At 47.2% G+C, this 27,630-nt stretch overlaps 1 protein-coding gene across 2 annotated transcripts in view; it reads right to left on the bottom strand.

Annotated features, from left to right (window-relative positions):
- The window catches only part of CREBBP (CREB binding protein), a 124,462-nt gene extending 97,032 nt beyond the window's left edge, over window positions 1-27,430 (bottom strand). The window contains exons 1-2 of one of the 2 annotated variants that reach the window (XM_032326770.1): window positions 27,157-27,430; window positions 4,082-4,794 (exon numbers count right to left, since the gene is read on the bottom strand). In XM_032326770.1, the coding sequence (XP_032182661.1) occupies window positions 4,082-4,794; window positions 27,157-27,241 (798 nt within the window). In that variant the 5' untranslated portion in view covers window positions 27,242-27,430. The remainder of the gene's footprint in view (window positions 1-4,081; window positions 4,795-27,156) is intronic. The other variant, XM_032326769.1, reaches the window with a different exon arrangement.
- Between the last annotated feature and the right edge of the window lie 200 nt (window positions 27,431-27,630).

Genomic DNA, 27,630 nt, shown 5'->3' with positions numbered 1-27,630 from the left:
TTTTTTAAAAAAATGTCAATATCCTTTAATCCAGAAGTCTCACTACCAAGATTTTTTTTTTCTTTTTTGGTTAAGTGATAGAGTTTTATTAAGCAGGGACATGTAGAAAGCCCTCCAGAGTCAGAGGGGTCCCAAGAGGGTAGCCCCCCTACCAAGAATTTATCTAGTGACACTCAGCTCTACAAAGATGTATTATCAAAACTGTTATATCAGCAAAACATTGGAAACTACCTAAATGTACAGCCATCAGGGCACTAGTCATATAAATTAAGATATACCCAAATCAGGGACCACTACCATACCATACCCAGTAAGAAGGACTGAGCTCAATCTAACACAGAACTTCTGACTTACATTAAAGTGGCAGGAAGGAGGCCTGTGTGTGTACCTCCATACATAATGGGAGGGCCAGAGAGAGAGATTATACTACACTACTCTTTATGTTTAGGGGAGATACACATACACGCCCACCTCTCTAGGCCTCTATATGCACAGATCATCCCCTAAAGGATAGATAAGAAATAGTTGCCTTTGGTGAGGTAATTTGGGAGAACCAAAGGTCAAGAGTTAAGGGAGATTAACTTTTCAGCTCTCTTAGTGCCTTTTTTTCTTTTCTTTTCTTTCTTTCCTTTTTTTTTTTTTTTTTTTTTGTGGTTTGCTGTTAAACCATGTACAGGATTACTTTCTAGAAACAAAACTTTTAATAAAGCCTTTGACCCAATGACCTCACTTTTTAGAATCTATCCTATGATGCCCCCACAAAAAGATACATTTATTGCAGCTGTACTAATGAAAAATCAAAAACAATCCAAATGTTCATCATCAGAGGAGTAGAGCAATAAATTATGGTACATCCTATAATGAAATACTTTGCTATCAGTAGGAAAACAAGGGAAATCTGTGTGTGCTGATAAGGAAAGGCAAGTAGGGTATGTACTGTTATATAACATAACCAGGTGCTTATGTAGCTTGGTTCCATTTCTTATTCACATGTATCCGGGGGAGCCAGGGCAGCTCAGTCAGTTAAGCATCTGACTCTTGGTCCATCAGATCTTGATCTCAGGGTCCTGAGTTCAAGCCTGCAGTGGCCTCCACATTGGGCAAGGAGACTACTTAATAAAACAAAACAAAAACAAAAACAGAAACAAGAAAAAAAAAGTGGTCATCTGTAAAGAATGAGGTGACTTTTCTATTGTTTGAATTATTTTACAGGAAATCTGCATTTCATTTGTGATAATTTTTTTAAAAGATTTTATTTTAATTATTTGACAGAAAGAGGAGGAGAACCAGACTCCCCACTGAGCAGGGAGCCAGATGTAGGACTCGGTTCTAGGACCCTGGAATATGACCCAAGCCAAAGGAAGACGTTCAACAACTAAGCCACCCAGATGCCCTATGATGATAATTTTTTAAACAAATTTATCTTTTAAAATGTTTCTTCTTCCTCCTGTGCATTTTTAAATCGACTTAAAACGAGCCTGTCTCTTGCTCTTAACCATTTCCCCATCACTATTAGTTCTTTTGTCCCCCTGAAAAGCCATGACAACCCTTCTAAAAAACACCAGTCCCTGTGTTTCCTTTGCCACCAGCCTCTTTGGATACCTACAGGGAACAGAGATGACTGTCCCCAAAACACTAACTTGGCTTCTGTTCCACACAGTGAACACTTGCAAAGTGTTGTCTGAAAGAGAGATCATGCTGTACAAAGGAATGAAAGCCCTGGGCGCCCAGAGGAGCACACAGTGGCAGCGACACACCGACAGAGCCCAGACTGCAGGAGACCTGCCAGAACCAATAAACAAAACAACCAGATTCTTCAACAAATGAAGTGTAAGGATCCTAGAAATTAAGATTCTTAACAGTCATATCCACTAGCTATTCCAATTGTTGGGTGGGGGGGCGCTATAAAAACAAATTAGGACACATGAGACCACTGGAAATCTGACTTATCTAGCAGACCTCGAGGACATGAAGAAATCATTCATTTATTTACATGTGAGAATGGCACTAGGTTTAGGTCTATCCTGTCTAACTTTTAGGAATATACATTACCAGTGGCTCACCAAGTCTGGTTAAGGAGCCCAGATACCTTTTAGAGAGGAGAGAGTCATGATGTCAAAACTATTCTCATAAAACACAAAGACATTATTGCCTTTTTTACTCACCTTCTCTCACAGAAACATAGAGGCACTTTCCAGAAGCTCTGTGACCAGTGGTATCACTGTGCTTAATAGCTAATGGAATGTGTGCTTGGTTTTCAAAAATCTGTTTCAGTATTTAATATGGCAAATACTGATAGCTCTAACCCATATTTTAAGAAATCTCCTTGGGGCCTCAACAGTTAAAATTATTCAGGAATCCAAAGACCAAAAAGTTTGAGAACACTTGCATTTAACTACTATGTCTACTTTTACACAGGATTTAAATTCTCCAAAATAAAACATTTTTTGGTAAGGGGGTGGTATGGATTGATGAGTCAGCTGGGAAGAGCAAACATCAGGCTGACCAGAGCCCTAAACCCACAGCAATGTCTTCTCAACCTACCTCTAGAAGGCAAGTGCATACACAGACCCTTCTGCAAACACCAGGGACAATTGAAGTTGAAGTTCACATTCCTTCCCCTTTAACAACAAATGACTGTTGAACAATGTAGGAGTTTGAAGCCTTGACCCCTGCCCAGTGGGAAAATGGCATAAAGATTATGACTTCCTAACTAATAGCCTACTACTACCCGGAAGCCTGGCCAATAACATAAACAGTCAATCAGCACATGTTTTGTATATGAACTATGTACAATTTTCCCACAATAAAGATGGAGAAAACATTAATAAAATCAAAAGAAGAACACATTTATAGTACTGTATTTACCCACCCCCCCCACAAAAAAAGGCAAAAAACAAAACCACCACCACCCACGTGTAAGTAGACTCACATAGTTCAAGCCTGTGTTGTCCAAGGGTCAACTGTACTTCAAATGGTCTCCTTACCGAAGACAGTCCCAGGGCTTCATCTGCGTCTCCTCGCACCCAAGACAGCCTTGTGGGGAAACTGTGTGCTACCCTTTCCTGCCCTTTTCCTTCATATGGAATAACCAAATCCAAGAAACAGCCCAAACTGTTCTATTGTTCTAGAATTTGCTATTGCAAATACTGCCTGCCACAGGTGGCTGCCACTGAAAGGCCCCCCCGTCTCGGAGCCACTGTGGCATCTGCTCCCTCACTGGGAACCCGGCTGCACCCCACCTCCTTGTCAGCCTCCAGCATCCCAGCTGTCCCCCATCTACCTTGGCATCTGCCCTCCCTGTCCTCCAGGTTCAGCCCCTGCTCTGCATGCCAGCCGCAGGGCTGGCAGCTGAAACCCAGAGCAGCGCTCTCAAGCTGCGCGAGCCTCGCAGCCACCTGGAGGCTCCCGAGGGCGCAGGGTGCCGGCCCTGCCTGGGTCTGAGTGCAGTAGCCCCAGGGCTTCTAACAAGTCCCAGCGGCAGCCACAGCCACGGACCTCGCTCTGGGGACCACCGCCACGGAGCTCCTTCTGTGACCCGTGGGCCCGCTCTGCCTCCCCGGCTGTGAACCCCAGCAGTGTGGGGACAAGCTGGGAACACAGCTTCTTGGCTGTTAAGACGGAGACTGTGGCAAAAGACACTTCACCAGGTGAACGTAAGAGAAAGAAACAGCGAGTAAGAACTCCATCAGCGGAGAAAGGAGAGGGACAGCAGCCCCCACCAGACTCCGCGCGCAACAGAAAGCGATTCCCGGCCCAAGCTGCCTCTCTCAGCCACATGGTCCTACCTCCATCATGCTTGGAGGCTGTGAACGGGCCATCGGCCCGAACACATCCCCTGTGTCTGCAACTGCTCCCATGCAGACTGTTGTCCTACGGGCTCCCTGAAGAGCTCCCACTTTAGAGACAGGAGCAGGGATCTTTATCTCTGGGCTCCAGATACCAAAACTCCCTCTTCCAAATCTGAGGGGCAGGAAGGAAGACTGGAGGAGGACAGGAACGGGCCGCCCCATCCCACATCACCACCGCGCCCCCCAGCCCCCGCTAGCAGCAAGTATTCAAAGCGCATAAGCTCACTTACCTTGGTCATGCCTCCTGCCTGCGCCGTGTTCAGTCCGGCGTGACTGGCCATTTGTGGTGAAACCTGGGTTAACGTCTCGGCCAGCACACTGCTCACGGCCCCCTGCATGGCCGGAGCGGGGTACGGCATCCCAGCTCCCCTTCCTCTGCCTGCGGCCCCAAGAGATCCGTTCATGACTTGCGCCTGTCCTTGCTGGGCCTGGTTCATTAAACTGTGGCCAGAGTTACTATTGAGGAGGCCCGGGTGGGTCTGGTTGAAGTTAGCGTTCATGCAGATCCCAGGTCCCGTCTGCGACGTGGCAGGGCTGCTGGTCACCAGCCCCACTTGCTTTTGTGCTTGCGGATTCAGTGCTTGGGAAGCAGGGGGAGTGGGCCCGGAGGTGCTGGCTGCCTGCTTGGGCAGGCTGGGGGCTGCAGAATCTCCCTGGTTCAGAGGGCTCTTGCCCATGGCACCCAAGCCAGCCATGTTCGCACTGTTCGGCTGCCCTTGCGCCTGGCCGCCCAGGCCTTGCTGCACGGGGCTGCTGGCGCTGACATTTCCTATTCCTGGGTTCATACTAGAGCCGCCGCCTCCGCGCAGAAGCTCCGACAGTTGTTTATGTTTGGAAGCAGCATCTGGAACAAGGTTCCCACTGTTTAAAAGGCTTAATTCTCCTCCATTGGGGATCAGCTCATCAGGAAGATCATTTTCCAAGTCAAATAATGATCCAAAATCTAGAAATTAAACAGAAATGGAAATGAGACACGAAGAAACCATAACGGCTTTCCAACCGTCACGTTACTATGATCTTAACCTAAAGAAGCACTTCACACCGAACACTAGCGGGTCTTTTTTTCCACTCTTTTCTTTCTTTTTTTTTTTTTTTAAAAAAAGATGTTACTTACTTATTTGAGAAAGAGGGACAATGTGTGAGAGAGAGCACAAGCAGGTGGAACTGCAGAGGGAGAGAGAGAAGGAGGAGGAGGAGACTCTCCGCTGGGCAGGGAGCCCCAGGTGGGACTCGATCCCAGGACCTCGAAATCATGACCCGAGCAGAAGGCAGCCGCTTAGTGGACTGAGCCACCTAGGAGCCCCAGAACGCTAGCATGTCTTAAGCATAATGTCAAAAGGACTTGAAACTTCGTTTGGGAAAATAAAAAAGGAAGAATATTTTTCAAATTCTAAAGAAGGAAAAGTTAAACAGAGATGAGAGGAGGGTTAGCCCCACTAGATGTCACCACATATTCTACAACAGTAATTAAATCGTGTGGTTTGAGGAGAATTGTACATATACAAACTAAAGGAAATCAATGGGGAGTTAAACCTTCACTGAATTTGTTAAAATGTTTTTTAAGAATATATGTGTGCAAAAAAGTAACTGGGCATCTGGTTAAATGAACAGCAATTTGGGAGAATTAAGTAAAGCCTAACTTTAAGTGATTCCATATTTAAAAGGTAAATTATTTAAAAGACCCCACTCAAGCCTAAAGAGAAAATGAGAGTTCTCCAAATGTTGAAGCTGCAGAAAATAAAGATGTATAAAGAAACTAAAAATAGTTAAAAGAAAATAGTTCAACAACTACTTGTCTCACATGAAAGGGGCTGACATCAGCCATGCAGAAGGACCGGCAGTGCACGGACTCCCAAGTATAAAGACAGAAAGGTAAGGATCAAAAAGATGACAGAACTGTCAAGGGAAGAGATCATCCTTCCTGGTAATCAATGACAAGTACAGCAACTTCTTCCTCCTGGTGCCTCTCAAAGTGCCATTTCTCTAACATGTGGCCTGTGTGTCATCTCTAGTCGCTGAGTGACCACACTCTCTTCAGACCACAACACCCTGGCCACTCGCGCGTGCGCGAGGGACAAGATGTGCAGAACACCACCACAGCAGGATTATGTGTAACATCAGAACACGGGCGAATACCACACGGAGGCAGGTCGGCCTCAAAATCGCAGCCCTGCCTCTGGCTCCTACTTCTTAGCTCTAAATCACCTAGACCTTCTGTGCCTCAGGGTCTTCCATCTGGAACCTGGGCGGTGATAATGGCCACCACACCTCACAGGGTTTCATGGGGACTGAATGAATGAATAAATGTAATGCACTTCCACCGACAGTGCCTGTGGGTAGTTAAGTGTACTGTCAGTATCAGCTGTTATCCAGTAAGAGAAGGTTTAATAAATTCCCATATAATCCTAGAAAACACTACACATCTGGGGTGCCTGGGTGGCTCAGTCAGTCGGGCATCCAACTATGGACTTTGGCTCAGGGTCGTGAAATCGAGCCCCATGCTCAGCACGGCGTCTGCTTGACACTATCCCTCTCCTTCTGCCCCTGCCCCCACTCACTATATTTAAAATAAATAAATAAAACCTTAAAAAAATCACACCCCTACTAAATTATGAAGACTGTAAAAATGTAGGAAAATGTGCATGTGATGTTAAAACATGCAAAGGCAGGTCAAGTAAGATCGGAACTGCAGTGTGTGCACGTGGGCAGTGGCTGGTAAGGAACACTCCAAAATAAAGAGTCGCGCTGGCAGAAGTGGGGGGTGATGAGTGCAGGAGGCTTTCTGCTGTTGTTGCAAACACAGCCCCCCCACACTTTGAGAAAACAACTCTCTGCTCTGCGGGGTCAGACCCTAAGACCGCCTCCCCCACAACCCACTGGGGCGGCTGCTCTGAGGTTCCGCTAAGGAACAGCCACACCTTCCCAGCCACAGGAGCAGGAGTGACTGGAGAGGCCACCCCCCCAACGCCACCCCACCCCCACCCCCCCGTGAGCAGCTTCTCCTTGCGGGTGACACAATCCCAGCTAAGGGAGTCAACGGCAAGTTGGCCACGACATGTGGAGAAGGTCTTCCTTCTATTGGATGCTGGGGAAGAAGTCTCCCTTCCCTTCAGCACACTTCATGGTGGACCTGCGGCAGCCGCCCGCACACAGGAGAGGCAGCGTCCCGCACACACCGCGCTGACTGCAGCACAAACTCCAATGCCGGAGCGCCCCACCTTCAGATTTCTCACTAGAGAAGAAAATCCATTTCCTGTCATTTAACCCATTCTAGCTGAAGTTTAACGTCACCCAAAGAAGTTCAAATTCCTTCATAAGGCATATGAGTGGCTCCTGATCACTTCTCACCCCCCCCCCACCCACCCCGCACCTTCCGATGCACCCTACCCTCCGGCCACAACAGGGAGCTGTCACATGCAACAGAAATCCTTCTTCTGGATGTTCTCTCTCTGGTCTACAAAGCCACACCCCTATCTCTCACTCAGATTAAGTGCAGTGACTACTAAGACTCTCTGGGCCATCCCTGCAGAACAGACCAGTCCTTTCTGTCAGCCTCCGGAGCTCTCTGTACATGCATGTCCAGCAAACCACCTCTAACCAGCACATACCTATTTCATCCTACCCGACTATAAGGAATTAGGGATTCCTGCAACTGTACACACACACACACACACACACACACACACGTTTCTGTAGAACCTGTGAGATTAAGTTGCAGACACATGAGCCTTTCCTCCCAAGTATTAGACCATGCATCTTTTTTTTTTTAATTCTTTTTGGTTTTGTTTTTTTGTGTTGTTGTTTTTTTTTAAAATTTATTTGACAGAGAGATCACAAGTAGGCAGAGAGGCAGAGAGAGAGAGGGGAAGGGAAGCAGACTCCCCGCTGAGCAGAGAGCCCAATGAGGGGCTCGATCCCAGGACCCTGGGATCACGACCTGAACTGAAGGCAGAGGTTTTAAGCCACTGAGCCACCCAAGCACCCCTCCTTTATTTTTTTTTTTTAAGATTTTATTTATTCACTTGAGAGAGAGAGAGAGAGAGAGAGAGAGAGATCATGAGTAGGCAGAGAGGCAGGTGGAGAGAGAGGGGGAAGCAGGCTCCCCGCCTAGCAGAGAGCCCGATGCGGGGCTTGATCCCAGGACCCCAAGATCACGACCTGAGCCCAAGGCAGAGGCTTAACTCACTGAGCCATCCAGGTGCCCCAATAATGCTCTTTATTACATTTATTTTCCTGGTCTAAAATCCAATTCAGGACCCCACTGCACCTAGCTGTCATGTCTTGGTCTTCCCCTTTTGTCTAGAAAGTTTCCTCCGACTTGTTCTTTCCTAATTCTGACATTTTTGAAGAAGACAGGCCAGTTGTTTTATAGAATGTCCCTCAATCTGGGGTTGCTTCCTCCTGATTACAGGACATGTGATTACGAGTCGACTCCTGGATTTGGCAGACAGCTGAGACACTGCCACGGATCAGGGCTTTGTCCTGCCAACTACCCAGCTTCTGCATCTCTAAGTGGTTTTGTGGGTTCCATTCCATAGCTTTTATGGCATGTTGCTGTCCTGAATCTGGATAATTCCACTAAGGTCTCCAGATAAAAAGAACACATTGGGGGCGGGGATGGAGAACACATGAAATAAAGTAAAAAGAAAACAAACAACTCTCCAACATGCTTCTGTTGCCTTCCAGACTTTGCCCACAGGCATGCACATTTTTACTCTGTATCCTTTCTTTCTCATTTTTTTTAAAAGATTTTATTTATTTATTTGACAGAAATCACAAGTAGGCCGAGAGGCAGGCAGAGAGAGAAGAGGAAGCAGGCTCCCTGCTGAGCAGAGAGCCCGATTTGGGGCTCGATCCCAGGACCCCGGGATCATGACCTGAGCCACCCAGACGCCCCCTTTCTTTCTTCTTTAGAAGATTTTAAGTAATGTCTACACCCAACATGGGGCTCGAACTCATGACGCCAAGAACAGGAGTCACATGCTCTGCCAGCTAAGCCAGCCAGGCACCCCTACTCTGTATTCGTAAAACTAAACCAAACTGCAGCGTGTGTGTGATTTTAATGCAATGCTCCTCAATCTGGGCGCATGAAAAGGAAACTTCATCTAAACCAGCATGAGGAGCCATTATGACAGAGACCGAGTTTCCTTTCCATTTGCCAGGGAGGGAGTGAAGAGCCGGCGGCAAGCACTGTACATCTTAGAAGGAAACGAACTGCAAATACTTTCAGTAGGGATCAACCTCCCAAAGCTCCAAGTGACTCCTCCCCGTGTCTCGAAGCACTCGCCCACAGAGGGGGGCTGGGCCAGGACCAGAGCAGGTGACCCCAAATGAACAGTGCCAGAGTCCACTTCCCCAACTCCAGGGTGGCAACTGAGCTGAGGAAGGAAAAGGCGCACCTGGAGGTGGGACACGCGCATTCAAATCCGAGCTCCATCAGCCAGCCCGCATCCTTGAGCAAACTGCCCAACCTCTGGTCCCACTTCCCCCAACCACGCAGCAGGGACAATATCCGAGAGTTACACGGTGAGAGCTGGAACAGGTTATCTTACTCTATTCTTGCAGACAAACTTCAAAATTTCCTCCCTTTCATAATTCACCCACCATCCTGCCACTCTCAAATTTACCCATTTGGTCTTTCTTAATGGTTTACTGTAGCTGCACTCCACACGCACGTTTGACTCTGACAGTTGTCACGGGCGGTATGTCTTGGGCTCAGTTTTGGTTTGTGCTGCTCTGCCACACTTTGTCCACCTCTACCACTTTTCTCACCCTATTTCAGTCCAAACACATCTCACAGCTGTTTGGCTGTGGAAAGAACGAACTAACTCTGCTTACATCCTCACCTACTGGTCCAACGGCGTGTGCGCGCATCCACGAGCAAACGCACAAGGAGGGCATCTTTGTAAGAAGAGAAGATGGGCTGTGTAGGCTGTGTGGAGGGCCACCCCCACTCAGAGCGCCACCTCTCTTCTTCCTGTGACTGTCTCCACGTACATACTCTCCAGCTCACAAAACGGACAAAGGAAGAGTGAAGGAGGAAAGCCAGGATATTGCAACATCCCCAGTGATGCTTTCTACACACCAAAGTGTCCCAATGCACGGTTGCGCAACACCAATCTGAACCACGGGAGGTTCTGAAGGTTCAAGATTGAGCATCACCACTCCTGATCCCAGGTAGCTTCCCTTTCCTCCACCAAGTCACCAGTGGCCCCAGGAGGGAGCAGAGCTGAGGCTGAACGAGATTCATGGGACCCTGCTTTCTAGGGGCTCAACCTTGGCAGGAGACATCGCCCTCACACAGCAAACACAGCCTGTCACGTGGATGCAGCCTCCAGGAATTTTCTCTCTTCTGGGGCTCTTTGGCTGCCAACCCAGACTCCGTCCCTTTCATGAAGCTGAGTTGGGAGAAAAGGAGCTACCGGTTTCCCCGTCTCTGTCACACTCGTACAAGGCTGGGGCACCCACCGCACAGCAGATCTTCGTCAAGCACGATCACAAGGGACCATTTTCGGACCGCTCAGAGAAACCTCACTCCAGGAAACAATCCCTGCTCAACACCGGAAGACAAGGCATCCTAAACATGTACTAAGATCCATTCTTAGCCATCATTACCAGAAGTCCTTATTTCACCTTAAACAAGAGATGAACTACAATCAGGCACTCTGAAAAAAGCTCTCCATCTTACAGATCAAACACCAGAAAGAGGCTGAATCCACCTGCCCAGCCTGTACCATGTGAAAACAGTTTTGTTTGAAGAGCCTGTTCAAATGCAGCTAAGCAAATAAATCATCCACAAAACACATCCTTCCTTAGATTTTTCTAACAACTCACTTTCTTTCGTAATACTTAATTTTCTTCCCTTTGAATGGCAACTGGGGCCCCAAATTCTCTGACTGGCAGAACTGATTTTTCTGTGCCAATGTATATAAACTAGTTTATCAAATCCTGTATTAGCCAGAAGTAGGAACTCTTCTAGACTTTGCAGACATAATGAGTCTTAAAATCATATTATCAACTCTCGGTTATAACTCACAAGGCTGTTAAAAACCATGAAAGAGGGATCAGGCCCCCCACAAACAGCTCCACCCTGAATAAGCCAATGAATTCCAAAGAGAGCCAAAGTGACAGGATACAAAGTAACACTGTTAACACTTTACTTGTTTAGAAGATATTAAGTAGTAACCCAAACATTTATTACTGGTTTAGTAAAAAAGAAACAAAGAAAACAAAATTCAATAATGAATTCTCTTAAAATGCTTCCCTGTTTCACTCATCCTTCTCTTAACCTCCCCCTCTTTCCTGCAGGGGCCAGTCAGGTTACTCCTCCCTCTGTATACACCTCGGCATCCAGGCCCCTCCATCCTGCGGCCCATGTGAAGACTAAATGGCCTAACACAGAGTAAGAGATATTGCCTGAAAATCAAACCTAAGAGTAAGAGTTTAGGTGCTGGTTCATGTTCGTGTTTCTCTACTCTTGAGCATGAGACCTCCCCACCCCCCCCAGACGTCTCCTGTCCCCCACCCGCGCCCATTTCTCAGGCCAGCCCTCCTTCTCTGTGAAAAAGTTTGTTTTTCCTTCCATCATCTTTTTACACGTTCTTTAGCATTACTTGTACTATAACTCTGACTATTCAAATCCTTCTTTTAAACCCTAGAAAGGCTAAGCACTTTTATTCATCAAACCTGGAAATTTTTACAAAAAGAATTTTAATTCCTAAGTAAAAACTGGATACAAAAATTAATCCAAAAAGGGTGATGCATTCTGAAAAACCTCCCATCTGAACAAGAGGAATCCACAGAACTGAAAGCAGGAACCACAGCCTGGTCCTGACTCAGGCCCCGCTCTGTCACTTACTCTGTCTACACACCCTCTGACGCAGGAATGAAATCGTACCACATGTACACAGTACTTAGCCTGGCATGCACTGCCGCAGCACCATCTTCCAAGGATGCTATGACATAGGGCTGGTACAGGGTTCGTGCTCAGTGACTGTCACTTCTCTAAGGTAAAGTCCTAGTAATTTGTGAAAATGCTAGTGCAAGTAAAGCTTACTCTGCTTTAAAAAATGGTGGGGACTGTACAAATAAATAATGGGTCAACTCTTCAGCAACACGGAATTAACATTTTTTAAAAGGAAAAGAGGGGCACCCAGGTGGCTCCATCAGTTGGAAGTCTGCCTTTGGCTCAGGTCATGATCCCAGAGTCCTGGGATCAAGCCCCACATTGGGCTCCCTGCTCAGTGGAGAGTCTGCTTGCCCTCTACCTCTGCCCTGCCCCCTGCTTGTGCTCTCTTGCTTGCTGTCTCTCAAATAAATAAAAATCTTAAAAAAAAAAAAAAAGGAAAAGAAAACAACACTGTTTTCTTAGCATTTAGGCCATTACAAATAGTTTTGCAGGGGCAGGGTAGAGGGGGAGGGAGAGAGAGGAGCCCAATGTGGGGCTCAATCTCACGACTCTGAGAACATGACCTGAGCCAAAATGAAGAATTAGACTCTCAATGGACTGCACCACCCAGGCGCCCCACTAATAATTTCTATGTAGGCATTTAAGCTAGTTCCCAAAAGACATCTAACTTTTTTTTTTTTTAACAATGACTATTAGGAAATAATTAAAGTAAATTCCCTCTTAAATCTTCTGTGATTCAAGCTTTCTATGCAGATACACTACCCCCTAATTAGTACAGAATAATGAGATTTTACTTCATTCAGAACAGTGATCTATTGAACGCAAAGTCCCGCCTCTCCGCAGAATCGCTATCTGCTCAGGAGCCGGAGCGGACTTGGCTGAGCGATCTGCCTCTCTGGGGCCTTCCTACCGTGGGCACACGTCCTAGCTCCTGGGACTTAGCTCCCTGCAGGGCTAAAGGGGCTTATCTGAGACTCGAACAAAAGTCTGCCCCTCAGAGGATTATAATCTAATTGAGGAAGAGAGGCCACAGACACCAATTTACAAGCAAGCAGAAAAAGGGAGTAAACAGAGGCAAGAAAGGCTTCAGATGACAGGCCAACTCTGAGCAGATCTTGAGAAGGAAAGACGCTGAGAAACACTGCACGTGGACAGGGTGGAGAAGGGAGCCCAGCAGACAGAACAAGCCGACCGCTATGCCTCTGGTGGGTTTCAACTCCAGCATGGCTCGCTTCCCTCTGCAGGCGTGCAGGTGTGGTTCGGGAGGGAGGGACCCCACCAGAGCACTTTACATGAAGAAAGGCCTTCCTGGGCACCTGGGTGGACTCAGTGGGTTAAGCCTCTGCCTTCCGCTCAGGTCATGATCTCAGGGTCCTGGGATCAAGCCCCGCATCAGGCTCTCTGCTTTCCACGGAGCCTGCTTCCTCCTCTCTCTCTGCCTGCCTCTCTGCCTACTTGTGATCTCTGTCTATCAAATAAATAAATAAAATCTTAAAAACAACAACAGCAAAAAAAGAAAGGCCTTCTTAGCGGGGGGGGGGGGGGGATCCATTGTCAGTGTCACTCATCATTCAGAGAAGAGTGCATGAAAATAAATAAATAAATAAATAAATGCCCAAAGTCTACTCGCTAATGTAAGCATTGGGTTGCAAGTTGTAAAGCAATTCACTTATTAGACCCAAATATATATATATATATAGCTAATTTATGGGACAAATATTCCTATTACCAAAGAATCCATCCTGGTGGACTCTTAGACGGAAACCTCCTCAGTCAGTACCTACCTGTGAATCTTTAGACACCACGAACTGCACAGTCTCAAGTGAGGGGAGGACAGCACGCTGCTGCAGTAGACGACCCTCACTGGAACGGAACTACAATACCTCAGAAACTGTGATGTAAGTCACAAGGGAAAAACCTGGATTATAAAAATGCCCTCTATATAATTTTTCAAGAAAAAGTCTGCCCAAGAAGGATAGAGTCTACTTTGTATCATCATTTACTATTCAAATTTGAGCATTTTCTTTTCTTATTCACAAATGCATTTCATGGTTACTCTTTTCAGAGACCAAGAAATCTTGCTTCCCTAAATGTTCGCTATTTACCTTTCCCTTAAGGAACTCAAGACAGTCCTGACTGCAAGTCCTGTCACCCTAGACCTGAATCACCAGAGTCCTGGAATCACAGCCAGCCTCCTATCCTCACTCCACACACTCACAAGTTGCAGAAAGTGCCACTTCTGAGAGCTAGGACTACGTGTGGTTTGTGTGCTGTCTCCCTCAGCCTTGTAGGATGGAGATTTTGAAGCCTTTTTAAGACAAAGGTGGGACAGAAGATGCTGTCATAGCAGCAAGCCACCACTAAACCAAACACAATTCCCTCAGCGGCCCCCAAATGGTAACCAGATGATCTAGAGCAGAAGGAGCAGAAAGGGGTTCACTGTTCACCACCACCACAGCCGAGGGGGCTCCAAGACCTAGGTGAGGGGCTGTCATCGGCTGCCGATCCACTCTGCACCTCCAGAGTCCTGGAGGATGAGCGAGGCTGGGAGCTGAGCTAGGATCGAACCTCTGCAGAAACCACCCCAGGACTCTTCAAACTATCTGGCTACTGCGTAAGGAATAAGCCGGGGACACCCAGAGAGACAGGTCCTCTGGCCCAAATGCTGGGGGCTATGACCAGCAGGCAGCAACACCGAGTCAGGAGAAAGGGGGAAGACCACCGTCTGCACTTGCGGTGTCAGTGCGCAGCATATAAAAGCGAGCTTGTGTGTAGCCGACAGGAGCGCTGCTGGCAGGAAGTGAATGTATTGAGTCCAAAAAGTACACCAACATCCAGACAACAGAGTATAATTCAGCACTCGAAAGGAATGAGCCACCAGGCCACAAAAGGACATGGAAGCACCTTCAATGCATATGACTACATGGAAGATGCCAATCTGAAAAGCTTACAGACTGTGGTTCCATCTACCTGACGCCCTGGAGAAGCGGAGAAGGCAAAACTATGGAGACAGTAAAAAGGTCAGCAGCTTGGTTGGGGGACGGTTTGGACAGGTGGGAGCCCAGGCGGCTTTTAAGACAAAACCAGGAACATACTCTGTATAATACAATGATGGATACATGTCAGGATCCATTTGTCCCAATAGAATGAGCAACACCAAGAGCCTAAGGTAAAGTGACGCCGAGTGTCCAAGTGTCCGTGTAGGTTCCTCAGCTATGACAAACACGTGCAAGTGGGATGGCCCGTAATGGGGAAGGCTTGCACGTGGGGGCTGGGGGGGTTTGAGAAATCTCTGTATGCCCCCCTCAATTTTACCATGAACCTGAAAGCTGCTCTAAAAAAAGGTCTTCATGGAAAAAGCACCACAGAATTATAGCTAAGTTGCAAGTGATGGAGATGTACAATATGATGGAGAATCACAAGCTGAAGAGTAACTCGACCGTCCGTCAACGAGACTATGTTAGTAACTAATAAACCCCAGACACGCAGCGAGGGTGATGCTGGATATGAGTGTGCGGCTTCTCAAGCTTCAAGAATCCTCCAACACGCACGCACTGGGGAGGACAATGTGATGATACGATCACAATTACCAGTGCATATTCCTTTTAACCATCACTTCCCTGTTTAGGAATCTGTTCTACAGAGACACACATGACCGTGTAGGACTGTTCATTACAGCCCTGTTTGTGCAAGAACAAGACTGGATGTAACCTCAACACCCATCAGTGGGGAGCAGATTAAAGCCATTACGGCACGAATCTCTTAACGGACACCAGCAACCGTGGAAGGAGCTGACGCCGTCCTCCTCATGCCGCCATGCACCAGGGTGCAGCATGTGTGCGGCAGGCCACCTCCAGGAGAGGAGACAGTAGGAAGCGGGCGAGGGAGCCAAGAACAGACCGTGTCTGCTCCACAAGATAGGAGGGGTGCACAAGCTACGCACAGTGGTTACCCGGGGGCACCAGGCAGAGGGAGGGAGGGAGGGAGGCTTTCACTCTACAGCTTTGTGTCCTCTGATTTTTGAACCCTGTGAATGAACGAATCATTTAAGTAATTAAGAAAATTGATTTTTTACGGCAGCCCCTGGGGTGTCCAGGCCCAGGTGATGAGTTTCATTCAGCCCGGATGACGACACCCGGAACACTTCCAGTTGGGAGTGTTTGCAGTTTGAAGAGGAAATTTGAAACGGGCTCAGTATTAGTTTAAAATAGTTTTAGCGTTCACATGAGCTTAAAAGGCAGGAAAAGAAAAAATACTTTAAAGAAGGATTTTTCAAAAACTACTTTTTTTTTTTTCCTAAAGGTAAGTTACAATCTACATAGGACATTTTGCACCCAACGTAATAATGAGATGATGTTGCCCATATTGGGAAAGTCAGCAGCAGCTTGAAATACTCAAACATTAGGTGGCCATAAGGTCCCACGGCTTCCAGCTCATCCATGGAGAAACCTCTAATTGAAAGGGTTCTGTTAGAACTGGAGTTGTAACAAAGGAAGTGGTAACTGGACATCGCACTAAAACACGATCACATTTTCCTATCTTTGGATGACACCTCCAAGTTAATTTACACTTGTTCAAATCCTTCTTGCTAGAGGTCCAAGGGTTTTGCAACAGAACTAACCAAAACTGCACCTGTCGCCATTTAACAAAGTCTTCTAATCACAAAGACTAAGATGTTTTGCTTTGGATTTGATTTACTCTTTCACTAGTTTTGTGATGAAATTACGATGTTTATGGACCTTTTATTAGGCATTCAAAAGACTATAAAGTGCAAAGTGGAGAGCCCCCAAACATCTTCAGTCCCCGCTACCGAGAAAAACAATTTCTAGAGATTACCTTCTGGAAATCTACGTACACCCACTTTTTACTCCTAATAAGGACCTAATTAACATGCACGTTTTTCCTCCTTTTTAAATTTAGTAACCCTCAGACTTCTCTTCCTTTGGAAGGGAAGATTGCTTTCCCTTCCCCAAACTGCCACGGCAGGGGAGTTAGCCACTCCTCTCCTGAAGGACCCTTCCGTCACCTTCATGTTTTGCCAACTGTAGGTAAATTAACTAAATTAATGAAAGGTCTGGAGTTAACGTGAACATTCTTAGAAGTCCTACCAAACAAGAGACTGATTTTTACTTTATCTGCTTGGTGTACAAGTAGGTTGTTATGCCAGAGATATGTGTGTATCATTAATTAATAAGGTGACTAATAAACACATCTGGTTTTGGGAATCTCTTCCAGAAACTGGGAAACTATAACAGAGATTTGGTGCGAACTGGTTGCATGATGTGTAACATAATGACAGTAACAAAACCTCCGACAGTCTTCAGGGTGACACCAAATTAATGTTTTTTACAAACTTCAATTCTTCCTATTTATAGTACAGTGAAAACATTAAAATCATTTTGTGTTAAGTACAGCACCAAGATATTTTACCTTAAAAAAAAAAAAAAGGGATTTTTAGAATGAAGCCTGCTTTTCAAACATGAGTATCTGCACCAGCTCTGAGATACTTCTCCGTGTGGAGTACATGGACATGTACGCTGTGCCACTCTGGCAGGAAGAGCACAAGAGAGCACATGCTGCCACCCGCACAGCGAGTTCTAGAAAAGCGCACAAGTGGCCAGCGCGGGCTGCCTCCGGGGAGGCGGCCTGAGGGCTCGGGAGGCAGGAGAGGGAGGCCCTCTCCTAAACCTTCTTTCGTGCTGTTTACAAGTTTGAGCCCCATGAATAAGTTACCCATACTGAAAACGATTTTTTAAAAAGCTTTCGAAAGAAAATTATGTTTGTACAAAAAATTCCTAACATCTTAAATAAGTACATGAATTCTGATTCATGGGGCTTTTCCTCTCACAAACAGGGCTTGGAGTAAGAGAAGGCAGTTGTCAACTCTCCCAGCAGATAGGAACACGGATGGAAAAATACATTCTGGGAAAAGCTTATTTAGATTTCTGGAGAACAAGTCACGGTTGCTTCCTCCAAATACCCTGGACACAATGGGTCTCTCAAATTTTGTATTGTTTTTCAAACCCTTAAAAGATGATCTGGGCTCCCTGGTCTGACACCGGAGGCTCTCTACAACCTTACCTTGCCTTCGGGTGCCCAGACTGACTCCACAACAGTCCTTCCTCTATGAAGAAGGTTCCCTGACCTCGGGCCCAGAAGCCTCCCGTCACAGTGCCGGTCACCACAGCCTGGCAGTCTCCCACACAGAGTAAGAACATATCGCCGATTCAAGTGACATAAGCATTTAAATCTTTGTTGGCTCTAAGAATGAAGCAGTACAGTGGAGACTGGCCCAGCTCCCCACCACCACACCTGCCAGGACCACCCTGGCAATCTCTGCCTCTCAGAAGCAAGACCAGGTGGCCTCTGAATGGTAGCCCAGGGAGTGTAAACCAACAATAGAACTGGTTTCTGCAAAAACTGTTACCTGCTCAGGACTCTCTATTCCAGACCTTCACAATGGCTATTTACGATGTTTCCTACACCTGGAACCGTCCAGTACTCTCCACCCCCATCTGGTGTCCATCAGCAGGTCTCCACGCAAGTGACACCTCTCCCAGAAGGCCTTCCAAGACCTTTCGGAGCAGACTCTGTCCTCTGCCCCCACCGTGCATGGGCACATCATGCCTAGAGACCTCCCCTCTGAGGTCCGAGGTCACACCAAACTACAGCCGAACCCCCAGGAAGGCAGACACTGTATCTCCAGGGCTGACACCACAGTGTAATAAATATTTTCTAAATGGAAAGTCCTACATCTAAAGTAACAAATACTTTTGAAAGTGTCTTTAGAAGATGGTCCCTTGGAAGAAACTGTCATAATTATCTTCAACTATTAACGAATGACATAAATAAACACACTGAGGGGGGTGCCACTAGCCATGTGCTGCTTTTGACATGCACATTAATTAAAATTAAACAAAATTTGAAATTTATTTCCTGAATCACATTAGTAACTGGTGATTCCGGTGCTGGGCAGGGCAGATCAGAACACGGCACCATCACCTAAAGTTCTACTGCATGCTGCTCGCTCGAATACCACAAGAACACGGGCATTTCAGATGTCCCAATCGGCCTTCTTAGAAGAAATCAGTTTTTCCTTCCACTTTCAAAGTCTGAGAAAGTCACCAGGGCACGCTAAAACAGCCAACTATCTCCCAATAATTCAAATGATTCTCTTAAGATTTTTAAAGAGAAGTTCAACCGTGGGCAGACAATGCTCTTCTGCAAAGAGAACCCAACCCCATCATCACTAGAGGCACAACGAAGAGAGCACAGAAGGTCTATGAGAGCTTCATGCCATTTCGTCATAGTCAGTGAAAGTTGTTTACTAAAAATAAAAGATTTAATGTAAAGACACCCACAAATTAGAAGAAAGGCTCTTTGTCCACCATGAGACAGTTTTTTGCCAGCAAAACCACAAATCACCACACCCGAACTATCCAGGAGAATGGAAAGGAGTAAACTCCATTCCAACAGCTTCCAGGACAGAATCTGCAGGAGAGAAAATCCCCCACAACGGCAGAAACCTCGCTCTGAAGTGAACGCCACCAACACTTCTTTCATCCCATCGACCTGACTATACTGCACCATGATCCCGAGGCCATTTCGCCCCTAACACTGGTTTTAGAAAAAGACTGTTTTTATGATTTCTCCACACTTGCTTTTCCTTTTTCACTAAGTCCTAACCTAAATCAACTCCTCGTGGAGAAACAATTCCATTTAGACTTCAATTTTCCAACAGAGAAGCGTTTTCAACTTCAAACACAGACTAGGTAAAGTCCGGTCTGTAGGATGCCTGCATCTTGGATTCCAATTCATTCTCCTGCAAGCTGGCAGAGACGACACTCACAGTAGCACTGGTGTAGGAAGAGAACCAGGCGGGGTGGCACCTTCCCATTTATTTAGCAAGAAATTCCCGTGGATCTGGTTCAGGGTCAGACTCCTCACCTACATCGTCCCAACCCCCACCAGCCCACAAGGAAGGGCACAACTAAGGTTCCCCACACAATTAAAGACCAGCAACAGCTACCACAGCCTGTTCTATACCAGGAACCACAGTAACCTAGTATGAGGGCCTTTTTTTCCCCTGGAGAAAAAAGATTGCTACCCTCGCCTACCCAAGCTCCAATGTAAAGTCACTGGCCCAAGTCTCAGAAATGACAAGCTGAGATGCAGCGTCCACTCCAAGCAGAGGCCCGGGCTCCTTCCTTAATACCGCGCCACCCGCCTCCCATATAAAAAGCTCTGACATTTCCTTCAACTCTGAGTCATGGGTAGAAGGTTCTACTTTTAATCAGGTGACAAATACTCAAAATATTTTAATCCAAAGGAACTGGGTCAAGCTTTTATAGCCCATCATTGTCAAAGCAAACCCTAATTATTTGATAGATTTCTACAGTTCCGAGTGTCATCATTTGGTTTATAATCAAATACCAAAATCTCCTTATTTAAACATCACATAAGCCTCTCATAACAAAGAGGTTATTCTGTTTTGTTTTGTTTTGTTGGGGTTTTTTGCCATCTCATTGGTTATTCTAACTACAAAGTTAAAACATGTATAAATGGTACAGTTCTGGTTAAAAAAAAAAAAAATCCAAAATATTTGGGTGGTAGGGCAAAGGGAAGCCTTTGAAATAATAAAACTCTGCTTCACAACAGAACTGTACAACCCCATTAAACAGCTCACCACTGTTAAGAACCACCTACTGTCTACACGGTGGCACGGGTGGATCAGAAAGACGTGCAAATTAACAGATTTTCAAACAGTAGCAGATGGGACACCTAGACACAGGAAAGTCAGATATAATCAGGTGACATTTTTTTCACCATTAGATTTCACTAAACATCCCTTTGATTAATGGAAATGAAACATGGGGGGGGGGCTGTCACATGGGATGATGTCTTCCTACAGGGAAGGTTTAAAAAGAAAGGAATTCAACTTTTAGACACAGAGCTCAGAGACAGCCTTGCTTCTCAAATTTAGAACCAGAAACACCCGAAGGCAGTTTTTCAATGTGAGCAACAGTCATTCCCTATATTGTCTAAAATCCTGGGGGGAAAAGAAGTCACTTCTGCTTACTTGCGTGCCTTTCCTGCACCCGTTCCCTGCGTCTAAAGTGCTCTCCCGTAAATCTGAGTGATTCACGGCCCGGCCAGTCCAGGCTGGAGATGAGCACCCTCTGCCCCCTCCTATGGGACCCCACGGGTGGCTCCATCTCGGCGCTCCGGACAGAGGAGCACAGCCCCCAAAGAAAGTCCAATGTACAAGAGGTCCCCAATAGGCACTGCTCCAAGGACTTAGATTTCTTCGTCAGGGATGTGTGGCAATGTGAGAATTTTCCTGAAAGCAAAGTTTAAGACTGGGCTGGACATGTGTGGCAACCCTCCCCCAGTTAACGCCAGAGGTGTGCACGACCACGCCAGCCACGAGGAGCCCATCAGTCATAGGACGGCATTTCTAAGGACGGATGTACCACTAGGCAGCGGCCACAGAGCAGGCTAGGGGACAGCAGGCTCGTGTGCTGAAAACCAGAGCGGATGGCTGGGAGTTTGAGAGCTTAGGAGAGACTGTCTGGGACAACCAGAGGACTTCGAGGAGAGCAAGCGGCCACAGATCATATCCACAGGCCGTGCGCCATGACACTCACGGAGACGAAACTGCTGTGAACGGACAGGGAGCTTTTCTCAACACTATAGAAGGCACAGACGCCCACCCGCTTCCCCGGCTGCCTGGCGCCTTGCTCTGTCAAGGTTCCCTTGCTGATCAGCGGATCTCTGAGGTGTTACCCCCAACTGGACATCCAGCTCTGGGCTTCTCCACGCAGGGACGTTCAGGGACCAGAACATGATACAGGAAGCCCTCCTGGACTGCCCTTTCTGACTCAAGCATTCTGGCACTTAATATAGCCTTTTGTATTCTTGAGTTTTGCCTCCAAGTTTTGGGGGTTTTTTTTGGTCAACACCGTTCTAAGCTACTCAGAGCCAAGAATAAGAATCCTCTGCATGCTGCTACTTACTCCGTTAACAGTACCTCAGACTGAATTGTCATATCAATAGTAAAGAACCAGAATAACCTATCCATTTGCTGCTTAAACAACCCCATGAAAAATGCTTCAAGTCAGTTAAGAATCTTCAGAACACACCGCGCCTCCTAAGTTTTTGCAATTTTAAAATTTCATGGTCCTCCCGTTCCTATTACAAAAACATAACTGGAAATGGAGACAAGATCAATAGTCTTGACTACAGAATTCTTGGCTACATCCTCACTGTGTTTGCTACACCACAGATCGGACGCACGTGCATGGCTACCGTCTCTGACAGATCCACTGACCAATGGGTCTCCTGTCCAAGGGACTGGGACTATGGGGCACATTAACTTTTCAGGAGAGAAAACCGAGGATCCTCAGAGCACAAATCCCACATTACATCAGGGTCGCACACTGTGGGGAGAGGGCCAGCTCCTGGCTCCAACAGAAGTTACTAGTTCGCTGGTACACAGCGGCGCCCACTGGTGTACGTACAGGTGGTCTGGAAATGGCAGTGTTGAGTAGCTATTAGCGACCTTGTGGCCTGCAGAGCCAAAAATATAACCTCTGGCCCTTTACAGAAAGTCCGAGGACGCCTGCATTACATAAAAAGGGTGTGGGAATGAATGTGCAAACCAGAGCCCTGCACCCCGAGGCCCAGAGCCCCGCAGCATGCGAGGGCTCTGGGAAGGCCTTGCAGTAAAGCTGCTCCCAGCCTCATGTGAGCACAAAACCTTTTCTGAAAACGCTTCTTTGCATGACTTCTAGTTTCCCTGGCACATACCCGGAATGCTGGCTTGAATTAAGATGGCAGAGGTGGTGTCCCGACTAATGGTACCCAAGAACTAAACTGGCTTAACGCAAGCTTTGCTCATCTTCCAGAGGTCACAACAAGGTACGTTTCATCCTAACCAGGGAAGGCACATTTTAGCAGAGTTATTTTAACTCTTGTGTTTTCAAACACACTAAGTAGAACACGAAATCAGCACTTATATGGCCCCTAGGAATCACATACTTTGTCACAGAGCTGCGGAGGCAAGAGGTAGAAGTTGTACAAACACAGCTACTGCTAAGCAGAAGCTCCTTCATCCCTTTCCAAGCTGTTTCCATTACCGTTTTAGAATCAGGGGATCACACTCCAATGTCAAACAGGAGTGACGCTTGGCGGTCTGCTGTGCCACGAGGCATCCCTAGCGGGGTTCGTACTTACCTATCATCACCCCCAAGCAACTTCGACGGAGCCCTAGGTTATCCAAAAGTCCCTACTTTTCCAACACATGTAAAAGTAAAGCAAAGTCATGAAAATCCCTGGCCCTAGAAGTCTCTATAAAAGTTTATGTTTCCTATTTATCCAGAACTCAATGAAGAGATGAAAAAAAAGTGACTGGTCCTCAATTTTCCACTGTCATTGCAAGAAGGGGGGACCAAACTGCTGCACCAGAACCAGAGGGAAGGGGCAGCCCTTGCTGCTACCCACAGTAGGAAGAACACATCCCGCTCCCCCAGAGCTGGTGGCAGACCTCCCCCCGAGATGTACTCCACCTGCTCGAGTCACACTACTGAAACCTGCCAAGTACTGCAAGCTCGTAAACCCACAATTCAAGCAAATTTCACATTTATGGATGTGGAGTTGTAAAACGAATATACAGTTATTTACTCTTATCATCTAGGTTTGGTTCTAGTTTTAGGTGGATCACCTCTCCCAAGTCTGGCTCCTTACAGAGAATCGGCAGGAAGAGTGTCTTCCGATCCTGCCTCACAGCGCGCTTTGAAGCCCGAGCTGAGGGGACAGGAGCAAAGCGCTCGGGTAAGCACACAACACATAAAGAACAGTTCACCGTTTTGTTGTGAAAGGTGTTTTGGTTGGTAACTATATTCACTCCAGACTTTCTTTAAATATCGTTTCCTATGGCATTTAAAGAGATTCACGTTATAAAGTGTAATCACTACTGCTTAGGGACACTTACACAGGATAGGATGAAACAGATCTGTGTGCCGTTTTCAGAAAACAGCCTTAAAAAACTTGAACTTAACAAGTTTTTGTTGTATGTAAATCTGGCTTCAATAAAGCTGGCCGAAAAAAAAAAAAGTTTACTGCTTGCATGGGTATTTTACTTCTCCCTCACTATTAAATCATGAAACCCTGCTGTTGAAAAACACTAATATGCTGTTTTAATCTGGACATATTAAATAAAGAAGTTTCCAAAACACACAATTAACTATATACTGGAAACACACAGTCGTACCTCTTCCAATGGGTGCCAAGTGAAGGAAGACACCACTTGCAAGAAACCATTTACGCCTTTGATTTGGAACAAGAAGACGCTACTTCCACAACATCTCATGACATTAAATCCAGGGCCACTCCAGAGCTGAGGTCTGGGTGAGGTCAGAAGTACTATTTTTTCCTTCTTCCTCTTGCTACCTTCCTTTGGGGCACATTCTCTAGTTCTGTATCCCCTCTCCACACTCTCCTCAGAAGCACTCCCAGCCTCTCCTGTTTGTCATCAGTGGCAATGACATTTATCACTCAGAGATGCCACCTTACCTCGCTGGCATGCTTTAGGCACATCCACACTCCCCCCCCCCCACTAGATTGCAAGTGCCCTGTAGGGAGCACCCTGGTTAATAAGCTCCCCAATGTCAGGAGTACTGTCCTCTCCACCCAACATCAGCCCCCCAGATACACGCAACGGACACCAAAGGCTCCCAAGGCCAGTCCCACAGACATGTACTGCGTGGTGGCACTCCAAATCACTCGTTTCTTACGCCACCAGGCCGCCTCCTCCTAATCCCTCAGCTTTTCCCATGCACAGAGCTCCCATCACTCAAATTTTATCACAGAAAGAAACACACCTTGCTCCACCTCCCACAACTTTCTCCTGGGAGCCTCAAAAATACATCCCCTCACAAATACGGCTGAGTCTCCCTACTTTCCCATTTAACCCAATGCTCTCACTCTTCTGAGTGTATGCAATGCGATTCCTTTCGTCCTTTATTTGCTTAATATATATCCTTAAGATCTCTGTCTCAGACCAGCAGTTACGGGAGACAAGGCTGTGCCTCGTTTCATGTGCCTGATGATGGTCCTTTCCCCAGCCCCATGCTAACAGACTCTTGCCCATTAACATGATGTGATGAATGGGTAACCAAGGGAACTCAACTCAAGTATGAGCATGAATTTTATTCTTTAAATGATTTAAACTGGAGCTACTAAAAACTTTTTTTTTTTGTTCCACATTTGGAAAAGAGTGAGCTCCTGCCTTGGGAGGATCAAGGTTAGAAAGGAAGGGGGGGAAAGGTGACCAAGAGGGAAAAATCCTTTCAGATAAACTTTGCTGTGATTTAGCAGTGCATCAGGTAAATATGTGACCATCCAGTAACAGAACTACCCCAAAAGGCCATTCTCTCAGCTCCATCTTGGAAAGAACGGAAAGTATATAGTTGCACAAGCCTTTCTGTTAAGTCTTGTGTTAGTAATTTATCCCTCTATAGAAAACACAATCTGTAATAAACTCCTTCAACAACAACAAAGCTGCAAGGCCATTCAAAAAGTTACCAGTTTCGGAAGACAAGCTTCAAAGCTAAACTTGCCTGGTATGATCTTCGTTTCATAAGATTAAAGACTTTTCACTCAAACATAGCAAGATTAATGAAGCAAAGGAGATCTGTTTTGCAGTAAAAGGGCATTTAAATCATGGCTGTTTCCACACTTCTTACTTCAAACAAGTTGACTTGACAAAATAAACATCACATTCATTTCTTTATCAATTAAAATAAAAAAAGGGTGCCTGGGTGGCTCAGTGGGTTAAAGCCTCTGCCTTCGGCTCAGGTCATGATCCCAGGGTCCTGGGATGGAGTCCGCATTGGGCTCTCTGCTCCGCGAGGGAGGGGCCTGTTTCCTCCTCTCTCTCTGCCTGCCTGTCTACTTGTGATCTCTGTCTGTCATATAAATAACGAAAATCTTTAAAAAAATTAATAAAAATAAAAATAAATAGCATTAGTGACTTTTATGTCCCATGAAACTTATTTACTACCCCCACCCACCATTCCGCAAACTGTATTTAAACTAGACAAGAATCTCCTTAGGGCGAATTTTTAAAAAATCGTTTCTCTCATGCCTACCCTAATATTCTAGGAATTGTGTTAAAACTGAAGCCATAGAATTGAAGTAGTTTTGTTTCAACAGGAGAAATAGGTTTTTTAGACCATTAGTAGAAATAAGCCAGTGGCCACAGAAATATTTGCACAAGCTGAACAGCTGTGTCTACTGCAAATCTGAAGGCATTGCTGCCTTCAGCAATATAATTCAATTTGGACCCATTCATTATAAACTGATTTTCAGATGCTGCTACTGCAAGACTGTACTGGAGAAACGCAGGCTGCGCTGGAGACAGAACTGTTCCCAGCAGCGCACAAGTTTTTACTGCAAAGGAGAGCTCTGAAAGAGGAAATACAGCTCCATCGTAATGGTACCGTGGACCAGCCCACAAGAGCCCAGAGTTATTAAATGAATAGAAACTAAAATACTTCTTAAGCAACTGATGGGATTATCTCAGAAAGTTCTCAGAGATGCTGTTTCAAAGGACGTTTTAATACCCTGCTTAAAAAAAAAAAAAATGGGGGGGAGGACAAAAACTGCAATTCCCACATTCGTTAACATATTTGTTTTATACATCTACACTGTAAAAACCGCATCAGCTCAAGTGGACATTGTAGCCCAAAAGGATCTGCTACCTAACTTTCTTTTAAGGTTATGCCTCCGAAATTAAACACACCAGAGCAACTTTGATGACATGTTGCTAGCGAAGTCTGGGCGGGCGAAATAAGTGACCGAACAACGAGAGTTTTCAGGATAACTGCTCAACATTTTCCCAAGGAGCACATTCCAAGAAACTTCCAAGTCTTAACTCGCAGGCTGGCTGCTGCTACTCGTGTGTCTTCTGGTCGCAGAGCTGCGAATTGTGCTACTAGTTCAGAAAACACTTTGGGTCCCCCCTCCGCTGCACTTTCCCCTTCCCTAACCATGAAACCTACCCTGTGCTGTCATCCCTCCGGGCAGCCGACGCACGGCGGCACAGGGAGGCGCGTGGAATCCCCACCAAGACCAGCACGCTCCACTTTACTTTTCCTCCCAGCAAGTACCGCTCGCTTTCGGCGCGCGGAGGGCTCCCCAACTCCGGGACCGGCCGCGAGCGCCCGGGCAGGGCCGGCCCCCACTCGGGGCCCCGGCGCACTGTGGCCACAAACTTCCCCTCGGCCGGCCCGGCGGGGTCCCGGGAAGCAGCTGCGCGGGCCTGCGCCTCGGAGAGGGTCTCCCCGGCGCTCACCTGCGGGTGGGGCCCCCGCCCCCCGCCCGGCCCCCCCTCACCTGTGCTGTCATTCGCCGAGAAGCCGGGCGAGCTGAGTTTGGCTCGTTTGGGGTTGGGCGGTCCGTCCAGCAAGTTCTCGGCCATTTTCACCTGCTCGCGGAAACAGCCCCGAGCGCGGGCGGCCGGGCCGGCAAGGGCTCCGGGGCGGGGGTCGGCGCCGGCCCTGGCCGGCTGCGAGGGGAGAGGAGCGAGCGCGAGCCGCGAGCCGCGAGCGAGCGCCGAGGGAGAGGGAGGGCGCAGGCCGGGTGGGGGAGGCGGCGGCCAAATCTCAGCCACAGCAACAGCGCCCCGCAGCGCTCACCGCCCGCCCCCGGCCGCCGCCGCCGCCGCCGCCGCCGCCGCCGCCGGCCGCGGCCCCCTCATCCCCTGCCCGCCTCCCGAGCGCGACACTCCGCGGCGGGGGCGCCCCGGCGGCCCGGCCGCCCCCCCGGGCCCGGCTGGCAGCGACGGCGCCCGGCCGGGCGGCTCAGGCA

Source organism: Mustela erminea, chromosome 20 (assembly GCF_009829155.1).
Source record: "Mustela erminea isolate mMusErm1 chromosome 20, mMusErm1.Pri, whole genome shotgun sequence".
Lineage (NCBI taxonomy): Eukaryota > Metazoa > Chordata > Mammalia > Carnivora > Mustelidae > Mustela > Mustela erminea.
Note: the sequence above shows the minus strand (reverse complement) of the source record. Positions and strands in the feature narration are given on the sequence as shown.